The following is a 13,658-nucleotide window of genomic DNA, read 5'->3' as shown; positions in this document are numbered from 1 at the left end:
ATATCACTGTATATATATGTATATCAATGTTGTTGAGTGTATCACAGCTGTTCATCTCTTTATGTCCTGAGCGGTTGGATGTTTTATGTATATATTGTATCTAACTTATACATCCATGGCTGTCTGCTGGATCTAATGTTTCTCTATCTGTTTTTCTCCATACAGAGATCATTGAGGATGTATCTGGTGCTGGGGAGGCGGTGGAGCAAGGCAGCCAGACTCCTGGGCCTCCCCCTAGCGCTGTTTCACCTCCCAGCCTGCAGAGGGAGCCCTATAAGAAGCTGGGTCTGACCAAGCAGGTCCTAGCGGCCCACACCCAGAGAGAGGAGCAGGCCTTCCTGTGTCGCTTCAGGGAGCTGAGGGGAGTCCAGGCCTTCCAGGCGAACTGTTCCCAATACCTGGAGCACCAGAAGAAGGGACAAGGTGCCACTGATGGTACAGTACAGCAGCAAACACGCTTTACACACAAAACAGTACAATACATTACAATACCATACAATACATTACAATACAACACATTACAAAACAATTCATTACAATACAGTACAATACAATACAATACAATACAATACAAACTTAGTATAGCTTGTAGACATAGGCTAGGACAATTCAACACAGACACACACACAGTACCTTAATGCTCTCATACACTCAACTTCTCACAGTCAAATACATAATGTATACCCTATTTACCTCTCTTCCCACCGTCTGTCCCCCTCTCTAGCTGTGCCCGCTGTGCGCCTATGCAGGCAGGCCGAGCCCGCCGCCCGTAGAAGTGGGCGCAACAAGAAGACCAAGTCCAAGCGGGTGAAACAGAACGAGTCGTCCGACAGTTCTGTGTCCCATTGGAGGAGACAGCAGCAGCCCCGACTCCACCTCCTCAATCAGGGCCTCAACCAGACCTCCTGGTCCCCCTCCAACACCTCCCAGTCCACCTTCCCGCCCCTGGCCTACCCCAACGTGGTGCCAGGCTTCCCCCTCCAGGTCTACCCCGGGACGGGCACCATGGCTGGCACCATGCCTACCAGCCCGGAGAACTCAATGCCAGGCTTCGGCGACAGCCAGTGCAACCAGGATCCCCAGTGCCCCCCGCAAAACATCCAGCCCTCGCCCTTATCAACTCCCATGGTGACCCCCGTGGTGACTCTGGTTCTCCCCAACTACATGTTCCCTCAAATGGGGAGCGGGGCTCCAGGACAGCAGCCTTTCTACCAGGCCGAGACGGCCGGCTACCCCTCCCAGCCGCAGCCCTTCCCCCTACAGACATCCCTCACCTTCCCACCACAGTCATCCTTCACCATCCAGGCCCAGTTCCCGGGCCAGAACCCCTTTGCCCCCCAGACAGGCTTCCCAATCCCCGCTCAGCCTTTCTCTTCCATGGCCATGGAGCCCCTCAAGCCATCTGGGGAAACCACCCAGTCTCGGTGCTCCACACCTGGGTCCATGGGCGGCAGGGACCAAGTGCCCTCCCCTCCAGTGTTCCAGTCACGGTGCAGCTCGCCTCTGCAGCTCAACCTACTGCAGCTGGAAGAGACGCCATGCTCGCTGGAGAGGCAGGACAGCATGGTGGTAGCGCCCTCCAGTGGTTTTCCAGGGAATAACACCTTCAGCGAGAAGGGAAGGAGTGTGGTCTGCCAAGCCATGGTGAAGATCACGCTTCAGCAGGTATGACATAACCCTGTTCTTTGTCTTCCCCCTACTGTCTTCTCTTTCTTTAGCTTTTTTTCCTCCCTCCCTCCCCTCTTTCTATTTTCTAATGTTTTATCCAACCATCTGAATAACAGATAGGGTCGGTGTGAGGTTGTGGCAGTAATGTTGAGATTCCCCAAAATCACAGCAACACTATGAGAATGTTGTTTTTAGACTGGAGGTGTTAAGCTAGGGTTAGGATGTATAAAGGCTGCTTAATCCGTAAGGCATTCACAAATCAATCCTATATTGTCTTCAGCTGGCAGCCAAGTGGCGGTCCAGCACATAGGCTATAGATTAATTTGACATTTTCCTCAATGTTTTAAGAATGCTTTTACTGTGATATGATGTTATAGTTTCACCAATTCTTCTTGTCTGAAAAGGAGACTCGAGTAGGACTTTAAAGGCGCAAACCACAGTTTTTAAACATATTTTGACATCAAAATCAGTCAAAACAGTGGAAACATGCCAAGTGTGTTCAAGGGATACTTCAGTATTATCTACTTTCCCAGAGTCAGATGAACTCATGGATACCATTTGTATGTCTCTATGTCCAGTATGAAGGAAGTTAGAAGTAGTTTTGCGAGCAAATGATAACTAGCATTAGCGCAATTACTGGAAGTCTATGGGTATCTGCTGGCGTTCATCTGACTCTGGGGAATTAGATAAAGGGCCTCATTGCCAAAATCCCGAAGTATCCCTTTAAATCCAAACTCTGTCTGCTCTGCAGGTTGATGTTATTTTCATGAATGTTGCCCTTGAGGCAGAACTGAGAAGTTTCCGCTAGATGGGCCAGCTGCAAAGTCAAAATTGGCTATATCGTAAAAATTCATTTTTAGAAAGATAGCGTTTGGCATACAGGTAGATGGGAAATCTAATTTTGGCAACGTGTCAGGAGAAGTATTGCTGGATTGGTGTGGCTTTACTAAACTTCCAGTTCCTCCATTGTTAAAATGCACAAAACAAAACGTACTGTAGTTACTGTAAAACTGGTCTCTGTTGGATTAATATTTCAGGACAATATGGTTGAGGTGCCTCTCAGATCATGATAAGGAATTAAAGGAGCAGAGTAGCAAGAAAGAAAGGATGGGACTGATTAAAGAAAGAAGAGAGCAATACAACTTAAGAGCGGAGCTTCTGTTTGTTGACCTTTCCTTTGACCTCTGTCTTGCAGGTGGGTTCGCCAGGCGACGGTAACCAAAGCGAAATGCTTGACATCCTGCTCCATTCGGACTCTCATTCAGGCACCAGCTCAGCCACCTCAGGCTCCATGGGTTCAAGGTCTAACGGCTGTGGAACCTCAGCTAGAACGTCTAACAGTGGAAGGTCTAATAACAGCGGAACGTCGGGATGTAGAACGTTAGCTAGCGGAACGTCAGCTAGTGGAGTATCTGGCAATGGCACAGGTCTGTACACACACTTACCCTATATTTTTGTACGTTTGTAAGACATTTGTTCCTATCCCAGTCACTTCCACTGTACCAAACTTCACTCCTGTAACCGTCTTCGGGGGGGTCTTCCCATCTAAAACTGTAAAAATTATTATTAAGCATATTTTCTGGACAAGACTGGCAGGGACAAACACATGACAGAAGGACATGGCAGCAAGACATTACATTCAACCATTTGTTGCTTCATGTATAAAGCACTTGAGACTAGAACTCTTGTGATTCAGAAGTAAAATATCCTAACTCTGTTTTGTTATTCTCCACCCCAGTAAGCAGCAACCACACCAGCGAAAACAGCAGAAACTACTTTGGCAGCGTGGGCTCCTCCCTGAACAGCAGCCAGAAGGTCAAAGGGCACTCCACCGGCTGCGGTAGCGGGAGCAGCAGTAGTGTCAGCGAGGTGCGGCCAATGGAGGTGGAGCAGAGCCAACACGACAAGTATGTACTGCAGGACCCGCTGTGTTTGGTCACCGCCAACGCTGACAACAAGGTCACGTTGACCTATCAGATGCCCTCGCGGTAAGTGGAGGAGACAGGAGAGGCACCTCGCAATGTGCCCTGGAGTAAGAGAAAGTTGTCTGTGGATGCAGATCTGGGGTCAGTTTGGGATTTGGGGTGGGGGAGGGTAAACTGATCCTAGATCTGTGACTACAGGCAACTTCTACCCAGGGCATGATGAGTGGCTGTGAATGCTGGGGTTTGAAATATTTGTTGGGTTTTATTTGGTAGGTCATAAGAAAATGTTTAGATGGGACACAGCACTCTAGATCTTTGGGAAATACTTTCCTAGTACATTGCACTGTACACCCTTGTTGTTACCCACTCCCTTACACTCCCTTCCTATATTCACCTGGCATGCTGAATTAGAATTGACCATTTGTGTTAAAAGCATTGCTATTATTAAATTGCAGTTCTAATTTATGTCCACCAGATGGGGCTTTTACACAAAGACCCACAGTTGTCAGACAAGGTGGATTGAGAGGAAATGTGTGGTTTCTTCAAGGCTAGTTTAAGTACTCTCCAGATACAAGACACCCAATCTAGTTAACCCTGAAGATCAATTATATTAAATTGCCATCTGATACCCATGACTCTCTCATACCAAATACCAATTTTTGAACCACTATACCAGACATACCTTTCCCGACACCCTAATACCCAATACCACTCTCTGTGTTACCTGTATGTCCAATATTATTCTGACTGTTTGAGTATATTTTCCCTGGTCACATAGGTCACATGGTTCAGAATACTGAGTGTGTATGTCCCTTGGTCTACTCAGGGGCATCGAAAGGCTGCTCAGAGAGGACAGAGAGAGGCTGCGTGTGATGCAGAAGAGCCAGCCGTGCTTCACTGGGGAGCAGCAGAGGGAACTGGTAGAGGTCCACCCCTGGATGAAGAGAGGAGGTCTGCCCAAGGTCATGGACGTCAAGGTGAGCTCTCTCTTCCTTTCTTTTTCTCCTTCTCTCACTCGCTCTTACTCTCTCTCTTATACTATGGGCAGTCATTCATGTTTGTCAAAAGCAAGTCTAAAGGTAACTAACAGAAATGTGTGTTGTTGTTTTTGTTTAGGCCTGTGTGTGCTGTGAGGAGGATGCTCTAGAGGCGGTGGTGTCTGAGGAGCAGCCTGACCTGGACATGGGAGACACAGAGACTGAGACAGGGGAGGTCAGCCCCTCCAGGAAGCCCAGCGAGGAGCCCTTAAACACAGACACCTGCCCCAGCCCTTGCCCCTCTTCTGGCCTTGGATCAGCATAGCCACATCCACACCCTGAATCCACCCCTGTTGATTGTAACATAATCACCTCCACCAAGACTCGTCCACCAAGACTCGGTCCCACCCTCAGACCAACAGCTGTCCCTGAACAGGGCAAGACCATATTGAACTGCCTAGTACTGCTTGCGTCCTGCTGGTGGTACACACCTTTTCTACAACCAGCTAAACTGTATGGAAACTCTGCTACAGCCTGAGAGACCAGGGGACATACAGAATGTAACGGTGTGTGTGAATGTGTGAGAGAGAGAAAAAGAAGATGAGATTGAGGGCCAACAGGTAGCCTAGCGGTTAATAGTGATCGGCCAGTAACCGAAGGTTGCTGGTTTGTATCCACGAGCCGACTAGGTGAAATATCTGTCGATGTGCCTTTGAGCAAGGCACTTAACCCAAATTGCTCCTGTAAGTCGCTCTGGATAAGAGCATCTGCTAAATTACAAAAATGTCAAATGAGTGAGTTCCAGTGTGTGCACAATACTGTTCTTTCAATTTGTTTTTTCACTGATTGAAATGAATGTTTTCACTGAAGAACTTAAAGACTTTTAGTCTTGTATTTGTGTTGATGGTAGCCAATAATATTAGGTGGACTTGCTGATTTTCAACTGTCTCTCAATATGAGAAACAATAAATAATTTTAAGCACCTGTAAATGGTTGGTGAAATGTTTTTTTGTTTTACCCCCAGTGGTTTCAAAGAGATATGAATTTGTACTCTAGAAAAGCATATGTACAGTATATGTGTTTGTACGTTCTGAGCTCACAATGTAAATATAGGAAGAAACCAGCATAAGAGAACTAGGACCAATATACATGATAATTCATCTGTTTTTAACAAGGTTGTTGGCTGACTAAAGAGTACAGTTGGTAGGGGAGGCTTGTAGAGATGGTGCTTTCTGTTCACCAGTTTCTTTCTAGCCTGTGATTGAATGTTCCCATATTGGGAGGACCTTCATGGTTTGACCAAGCTTTGAGGAAAGAGTGACCTATAGCACTGTTCTAGGATCAGCTTTCCCAAACACAAAGCATACCATTATAAGCTATCAGGCTTGCTGGCCTTGGAACAGTGTTTAAGAGCACATGGTAGTAGCAACACTTTCTGCGTTGTAATACGGCTGGGATAGTTATTGGGTCTAGGCATTGACCAATAGTTTATTGCATGGGTATAAAGCAATTGGAACAGATGTCGAAGACATTTGTCAGGACCTCTGTCTATTTTTCAAAGATATAAACACTCAACACACAAATGGTCTACCTGCATTTTTCCTAAATGATTTCTTTACAGTTTGTCTTGTATGTCTCTGTATTTCTTGTTTTGTTGGATAGTCACTTTAAAAAGTGTAAACACATTGGCTATTCTGTGTTAATGTTTCAAAATAAAAGTCAAACATGTAAATATATTTACGCTTCTAGCCTACTCTTTATGAAAACTCAATAATCTGACACAAATGTAATACAATCAAGTAGGTAATGTTCATTTATTTCATGCCATATGTTAGGATACCTGTTTCGTGTGTGTATTAAGGATAAGGCCATTGTGTAAATATTTTCAGTGGAAATACTATCAATAAAGAAGGATATCCTTGCAAGTGCTCCTTTTGATGATAACAGCTGCTATAGCTTTAGACCAAAGAGCCCATTTCACGTTTTTCCCAAGATAATTTCATTGCAACTCTTAAGTGATTTCAGTTCTTAATTAATTAGGTTAATTTCGGTAGATGGTGTAATGGAACATTAATGGCACGTTCTTAATTTGAGAGGACCTGAATGACTTGAGCAGTTACAGAAATTGACCGTTGGTGAGATGATTGGCGATATGCTCACTTCAGTAACTGTTCGAATTGAATGGCAGTGTGGAATTTCAAAATAGGCCTATCAGCCAAAATAGGCCTATCAGCCAAAATAGGGCTATTAACCACCGCATGTTAGTTATTCCACTTTTTCTTGCAGTATAGAACATTTAAATCAGATTTGGCTAAAAAATGCAAGAGGAAAGGGTCAAATAAAATCCTAATGCTCGCGACCAAAAGCCCATGGCTAGATGTTATCAGTGGAAACTGGACAGGAAGGCAGACAGGCAGACAGACAGTGGGATAGTGGGAAAGATTCTCCCACGGCTTTTAGCCGCTTGGATCAAAGCGGCCACGGCCATTGACATGCCTCGCGGTTCGCACCTCTCCCAATTTGAGGATCAGGTGTGAATTTGGACAGTTGCCCTCCTGCGGTGATGGACACCTCTGGGGTTCCGCTAATCTGGACTCGGCTCCATCCCAAACTGACAACAGTCTGTGAATGTCTCCTAATAATGTGGATTTCAGGTAGAGAATTAATATACCATTTATCTAATCGTTTTTGAGCAACCTTGGCTAGGCTATATGTTACAGAGTAGGTGTTGGGTTGTTGAGGTGTGTTATTTAAAGGCTAGCTAGGCTACTCTTGCAAATGAGCCATATAACTCACTGAACATTGCGTAAAGGCTAATGAAATGGCATTTAATATCCTATATAATGTATCTTTAGACTTTATTTCACATCATGCATGAATATTTGTTTAATTATACAATGAGAAGAATAATTATCATTGGAAAAACGAAATAGCTTTTAGTAAAAAAATATTTTTCTTCTTCTGTGGTTTGGAAGAATGAGAGAGGAATAACAGGGTCTTAACATGTTTATGTTGGTGGGAGTCGAGGCGTTACTACACGTATATGGATGTGTCAGAAGTGACACTTAGGGACATCAGAGAAACTTCCAAGGTGCCACTAGGTCCACTGAGCCGAGGAGAGGCGCTTTCATATTCAGTGTAGGTATCTGTGGTGGGCTGTTGGGGGTCTGTGGGTCTGTTGAGATCTTTCATGCTCAAACTGTATACTTCTTAAAAGATTACCCCACATGTGCTAGTGCTTTCTACTTTTGACTGAAAGGGATATAAATGTTATGAACAGAGCGCAACGTTCTTCTGGTGTCCATGTACCCGTTACGCATGACGCATGATCTGAGGTCATTTTATCAAAGATGGTGGATAAATAAACATGTCTTAATCAGAGTTTCGGTCGTTTACCATTGAAAAAAAATAGTCACCGTTCCGGTCTACTTAAGGGGTGGCTCTATAAGCACCAATGCTATAGCAGCTGGGTCTGGTCTGCTTAGTTCATTGTCTGGATATGAACCAGAAAAAAATAGGGAGTGGGATGCAGCGGTGTAAAGTTTTTTTGGTTATCTGTACTCTACTTTACTATTTATATTTTTAACTACTTTTACTTTTACTTCGGTACATTCCTACAGAAAATAATGTACTTTTTACACCATACATTTTCCCTGACACCCAAAAGTACTCGTTACATTTTGAATGCTTAGCAGGACAGGAAAATGGCCCAATTCAAGCACTTATCAACAGAACATCCCTAGTCATCCCTACTGCCTCTGATCTGGTGGACTCACTAAACACACATGCTTCATTTGTAAATTATGTCTGAAAGTTGGAGTGTGCCCCTGGCTATCCCTACACTTAAAAAAAAAACTTTTACTTTTGATACTTAAGTATATTTTAACAATTACATTTACTTTTGATACTTAAGTATATTTTAAACCAAATACTTTCAGACTTTTACGCAAGTAGAATTTCACTGGGTGACTTTTACTTTTACTTGAGTCATTTTCTATGAAGGGATCTTTACTTTTACTCAAGTATGACAATTGGGTATTTTTTCCACCACTGGTGGGATGTCTCGCTTCCCCTTCCGTTTCTGATATTATCCCACACAACCTCTGTGGTGAACTAACATCTCATGATATTGACATATTTCAAGGAATTAAAGCTGACAGAATACTAATGAAGGCCCAACCATCAAATGAACCAGCTGTCAGATCTCACACTGCATTGTAGAGAAGCCCCAAGGCAGACATTCTCACCTGATAATGGTCCACTGGCCCAGCTGTGCTAATTTAGTCCTAAATTAAAACTTCCAAGCCTACCTTCACACACAAATGGCATATAAATGTTCTTATATTAAGGTGGTGAGTGACTCCGCTGTCCTGGCGTCGTGAGGGAGCTTGTTCCACCATTGGGGTGCCAGAGCAGCGAACAGTTTTGACTGGGCTGCGTTCATCCACCTCTGGCCTGCTGGCTCCCCTACCTCTGCGGAAGCATAGTTCCCGCTCAGCCCAGTCAAAACTGTTCGCTGCTCTGGCACCCCAATGGTGGAACAAGCTCCCTCACGACGCCAGACAGCGGAGTCACTCACCACCTTCCGGAGACATTTGAAACCCCACCTCTTTAAGGAATACCTGGGATAGGATAAAGTAATCCTTCTACCCCCCCATATGCACAAGAAGCTTATTTCTCTAAAATGTTGTGCACACATTTGTTTACATCCCTGTTAGTGAGCATTTCTCATTTGCCAAGATAACCTGACAGGTGTGGCATATCAAGAAGCGGATTGAACAGCATGATCATTACACAGGTGCACATTGTGCTGGGGACAATAAAAGGCCACCTTAAAATGTGCAGTTTTGTCACAGAACACAATGCCACAGATGTCTCAAGTTTTGAGGGAGCGTGCAATTGATGAGGAGTATTTCTGTCTGTAATAAAGCCCTTTTGTGGGGAAAAACTCATTCCCACTGGCTAGGCCAGGCTCCCCAGTGGGTGGGCCTATGCCCTCCAAGGCCCACCCATGTCTGCACCCCTGCCCAGTCATGTGAAATCCATAGATTAGAGCCTAATGAATTTATTTCAATTGACTGATTTCCTTATATGAACTGTAACTCATTAAAATATTTGAAATTGTTGCATGTTGCGTTTATATTTTTATTTAGTATAAATAGGATAAACTGAGTCCAATATGAAGAGAAAATGCTTTTAATTAAATGAACTAAGTCAGTGTATGACAATTAATGTCTGAAATTAGATATGGACATGGCATGATCAGGCACAAACACTTAAAAACGGTGTTATTACAATGTTACAGACTAATATTACACTATTTATTTTCTTCAACCTAAACATATAAAATAATTTACACACAACTAACACTGTATTACTATGTGTGGTTTACTGGGACAGGTAATTTTCTATACAGCCATACTATTAACATTACATATTTACATCTGTATACAGGCCTAATGTACCCTCCCTTCACTGAAGGTAAATAAACCACCTATATCTGTCAAAAATACATCTCAGATCTATAACAATGTGGACTTATTCAAAGTTGAATTAAATATTACATACAATTCATTCATTAAATAGCTTGAATACTTATTATTAGTTGTTCAAACGCATTATTAGAATGGTTCTGATACAAAAAATAGCTTTTTAAAATGATGCCACCTCTAGCCTATTTGCAACAACACTTTGCATTGCCAAGTGAAGTTATAGTGTCCCACTTCACATGCTAGTCCTACAAAATCTCTCATCCAACAGCCTAACAACATTACAAGGAATTTGATCTTCAGCGTTACAGAATAAAACCCAATATACAATAACTATTGTAGGCTATTCCTCTAGTACAGGAAAGTTGTAGGCCTCATTTGGGGCTCTACCAGGGTCTCCACATGGACTCGGAATAGGCCGCTGTGGGCATGCTCAGAACATCCTGGTTCTCAGCGTCCACAGAGATGTGGTTCTGCTCAGAGTCAGTCTCTTCCAGATCCGAGCACAGGTCATCGCTGGAGGTAGTGGAGGGCGCCGGGGAGAGGGCTGAGGAGCTGCCGCTGGAGATGCTCCTTCCCCCCGGGGAGACCAGTGCTGCGTATATGCCCTCAGAACTGGGCCAAGTGCTGTTACTGTTAGTGGAGCAGTCTGTCATGAGATCCTGGAGCATCACCTGGAGTCTGTCCTCGTCGTTCAGGGGCATACATTCGAGGAGGTGGTTCAAGAGCTCCGCCGCGATGGTCGTGTCGATTCCCGGGCAGTTGGACACGAAGGTGTGCACCTCATGCATGCACTGGATGTAGCCTGCAGCGAACCTTTCGCTTGCCTCCCTGTTCACGGTGTCGACCTCTGACAAAGCACAGACAGACAGATACATTTAAAAGACACACAGAATCTTAATTTGATCACCCTGTTGCAGAACTTTCCTGCAAAGCAAGAAATGTAAAACATGCAGTGTTTTTGCTTCTGACGTCTGTTATTACCAGTTTAAAATGTCAGACTTGATTTCCCCTTACGGAAAATGTATCAACCTCTACAAAAATGTCAATTAATTATAATCCACATAATAATTCACATTTCCTGTTGCTGCTGGATTATTTTCCTGCTGTAGCAAACCTGGCTCAAATTAAGATCCTACATATGTAGGTGTACACACTACTTTCTACTAGTTGTATGAAATGTCCACGTGCATTATACCATCGCGTGCATAAACCTAGCCTATAGGCCTACCTTACCTTGTGCTCGGCTTTGAAGGATACTCTCCACTCGTTTCACAGTCATTTCCAGCACTTCGGCGTTCTCCATCTTTGATTGTAACTGTGAATGCCAGATTGATATAATGTAAATAACTCGTTTACAATGTAACGACAATAGGCTACACAAAGAGAGGGAAAATGTGAGATAAAGTGACATAAAATGTGCAAAAACGTACATCTGTGTCTGCGAGCAGAACTCTGAGCTCTTGCAAACTTTCATTGATGCGAGCCCGTCTCTTTTTCTCAACCAACGGTTTTCTGGTCTGAAAAAAACCCAATTGACCGCACATTAATAAATTATAATAAGTTACACAAAATAACACTCAATACACAACAATTAGCGACACTTTGGCCTACCTTTCTGTCCACTTTAATGCCATAGTATTCACCCTCGTCTCTATTCAGTCCGTTTTTATTATTGGGAGTGGGGGCCATGTTGTAGAAGTTTAACCCAGACACTGCCAAAAACTGAGGGTTGATAAATCCACACGACCGTTACACACCGTGAATGGGACAGATGGCCGCCGGTCCCTGTTGCAAACAAAGCCGAACTGTACTTGTGCAGACGAGCACTTGATTTGTTATGCAGCCTCAAGCGCAACGATAGTGCCTGTATTAGGTATTTATAACGCCTCACCTCATTTACATGTGAATAGAGGGGCTGACTACGCGAGCAGAAGATTGTTGAGCGCAATGCGAATCAGCCAATCGCTGGTCTAGTCTTTTGTCCTCTGAGCACCATGGAAGTTGTCTGCAGAGAGAGAGAGAGGACTTGACTAGCCCGAAATAGGTTTTTCTTTCATAATCCACCATTCTAGTAGTGATCCTGACACCAATATGTTTTGAAAGATAGATGGAAATGAAATTATGATAATAAATAGCAAAGAGACAGTATTTTATCGTCAACTTTAAATGCGGCATTATAGGCCTACTTAACACATAAAACCAATATTTATTGAATTAGCAAATATAAAATAATAAGTAAACAATATGCCTAAAGGATCATTCTGAATGTGCCCTATAAATGCTATATATTTTAGGCCTACTCAACATACCTTCCAACTCAAACAAACACTTAGCCTAGGCATAACCAATTGCCAAATGCCATTAGCCTATTAAGAATCTTGCAACATTCACAGACAATTCTCACCGTGCATCATTAGTCACCTTTACGTGTATTTCAAGTTTAATTGTGGGCCATTGCATATTCTGTCCAAAATTGAGGCCAATCCCAACCCAATCCAAGACAATGAACAGAATGGGTCATTAGGCCAAGTTTGAATTGGAAAAATGTGCCACATTTCATTACAGTCCTATTTCAGTCTTGAATAGACTAAAGGAATTTCTTATCTACATTGTAGTCTATTGTAGGCCTGTTCATCCTTGGGCACATGGGCGCCATCCATACTTCTATTTATTGAGAGGTGTGAAATTAATTTTAGATAAGATAGTTTTCTCTCCATTTGTGCTCTATTCCTCTCTACAGATCTGACAGACAGACATACAGACATTGCTAGAGGAGTTGTTATTATCTCATATGAAGAGTTTATTAATGCTCAATAGGAAGATTGAGCATTACGTAAAAATGTATGCACACATGACTGTTAGTCGCTTTGGATAAAAGCGTCTGCTAAATGGCATATTATTATTATTATTATAAGATGCACACACAGTATGACCTTTATAAGAATAAAACAGCCCTTAAACAAAATAAAGTGTTACCATGACTTTTTCCATAGTGTGACCTCACACTCTATATAGCCTAGGCCAGTGGTTCCCAACCTTTTTCTGTTACTGTACCACCAACTGAATTTTGCTCTGCCCGGAGTTCCCCTAAAGTACCCCCTCGTGTGCATTTGACCAGTAAACCTATGTTCTAATGAGTCTTCTCAAGTACCCCCTGTGGATGGGCAGAGTACCCCCAAGGGTCATAGTACCCCTGGTTGGGAACCACTGATTATAAATGTGTGGTTAACATTCACATACTCTCACATATCCAATTTCACGTCATTAAAGAGATAATTTGAGTATCATTCCTGTATAGGCGTATCATTATAGACTTCCGGGTGATCAGAGCCTATTCAGGCAAATCAGCAGAGAAAAAGCGATAAAAATAAGATAAGGAAGTTATACCCATATCTGGTGCAAACCTTCAAAATAAAAGTCCCTGAATGAATCTCGCAAATAAACCCGCTATTCTGAATCGAATTCATGCAGTGAAAAACACCCATTCAGGTGCAAAACAGTTTTTAGTCCAGCAATATCGATACAAACATAAAATCAAATTATTACAAAACATAATAACGTCAACAACAGGTTAATAAAAGCAACAGGATCTCTTA

At 43.2% G+C, this 13,658-nt stretch overlaps 2 protein-coding genes across 7 annotated transcripts in view; one reads left to right on the top strand and one right to left on the bottom strand.

Moving 5' to 3' along the window:
* The window catches only part of LOC121580854 (period circadian protein homolog 2), a 31,551-nt gene extending 25,245 nt beyond the window's left edge, over positions 1-6,306 (top strand). For 5 of the 6 annotated variants that reach the window (XM_041895953.1, XM_041895954.1, XM_041895952.1 and 2 more), the window contains 6 exons: positions 166-435; positions 725-1,665; positions 2,864-3,095; positions 3,407-3,656; positions 4,420-4,570; positions 4,710-6,306. In XM_041895953.1, the coding sequence (XP_041751887.1) occupies positions 166-435; positions 725-1,665; positions 2,864-3,095; positions 3,407-3,656; positions 4,420-4,570; positions 4,710-4,895 (2,030 nt within the window). In that variant the 3' untranslated portion in view covers positions 4,896-6,306. Of the gene's footprint in view, positions 1-165; positions 436-724; positions 1,666-2,863; positions 3,096-3,406; positions 3,657-4,371; positions 4,571-4,709 lie in introns of those variants that run through there. The other variant, XM_041895955.1, reaches the window with a different exon arrangement.
* Positions 6,307-9,750: 3,444 nt separating this feature from the next.
* Positions 9,751-12,001, bottom strand: LOC121581492 (transcription cofactor HES-6). Its single transcript, XM_041896991.2, has 4 exons — positions 11,674-12,001; positions 11,493-11,579; positions 11,296-11,377; positions 9,751-10,909 (listed from the first exon to the last, which is right to left on the bottom strand). Exons 1-4 carry the CDS (start codon positions 11,749-11,751, stop codon positions 10,446-10,448), a joined length of 711 nt encoding a protein of 236 aa, XP_041752925.1. The 5' UTR covers positions 11,752-12,001; the 3' UTR covers positions 9,751-10,445.
* Positions 12,002-13,658: the final 1,657 nt, after the last annotated feature.

The sequence above is a fragment of the Coregonus clupeaformis genome, chromosome 14 (genome assembly GCF_020615455.1).
Source record: "Coregonus clupeaformis isolate EN_2021a chromosome 14, ASM2061545v1, whole genome shotgun sequence".
NCBI classification, from domain to species: Eukaryota; Metazoa; Chordata; class Actinopteri; order Salmoniformes; family Salmonidae; genus Coregonus; species Coregonus clupeaformis.
Note: the sequence above shows the minus strand (reverse complement) of the source record. Positions and strands in the feature narration are given on the sequence as shown.

Bases quoted from the DNA above. Each gene is read 5' to 3' on its own strand.
- LOC121581492 (XM_041896991.2), bottom strand. From the start codon at position 11,751: ATGGCCCCCACTCCCAATAATAAAAACGGACTGAATAGAGACGAGGGT. The intron at 11,580-11,673 runs GTAGGCCAAAGT...GGTTTTTTTCAG, and splicing joins GCATTAAAGTGGACAGAAAG to ACCAGAAAACCGTTGGTTGA. The intron at 11,378-11,492 runs GTACGTTTTTGC...TGGCATTCACAG, and splicing joins TTCTGCTCGCAGACACAGAT to TTACAATCAAAGATGGAGAA.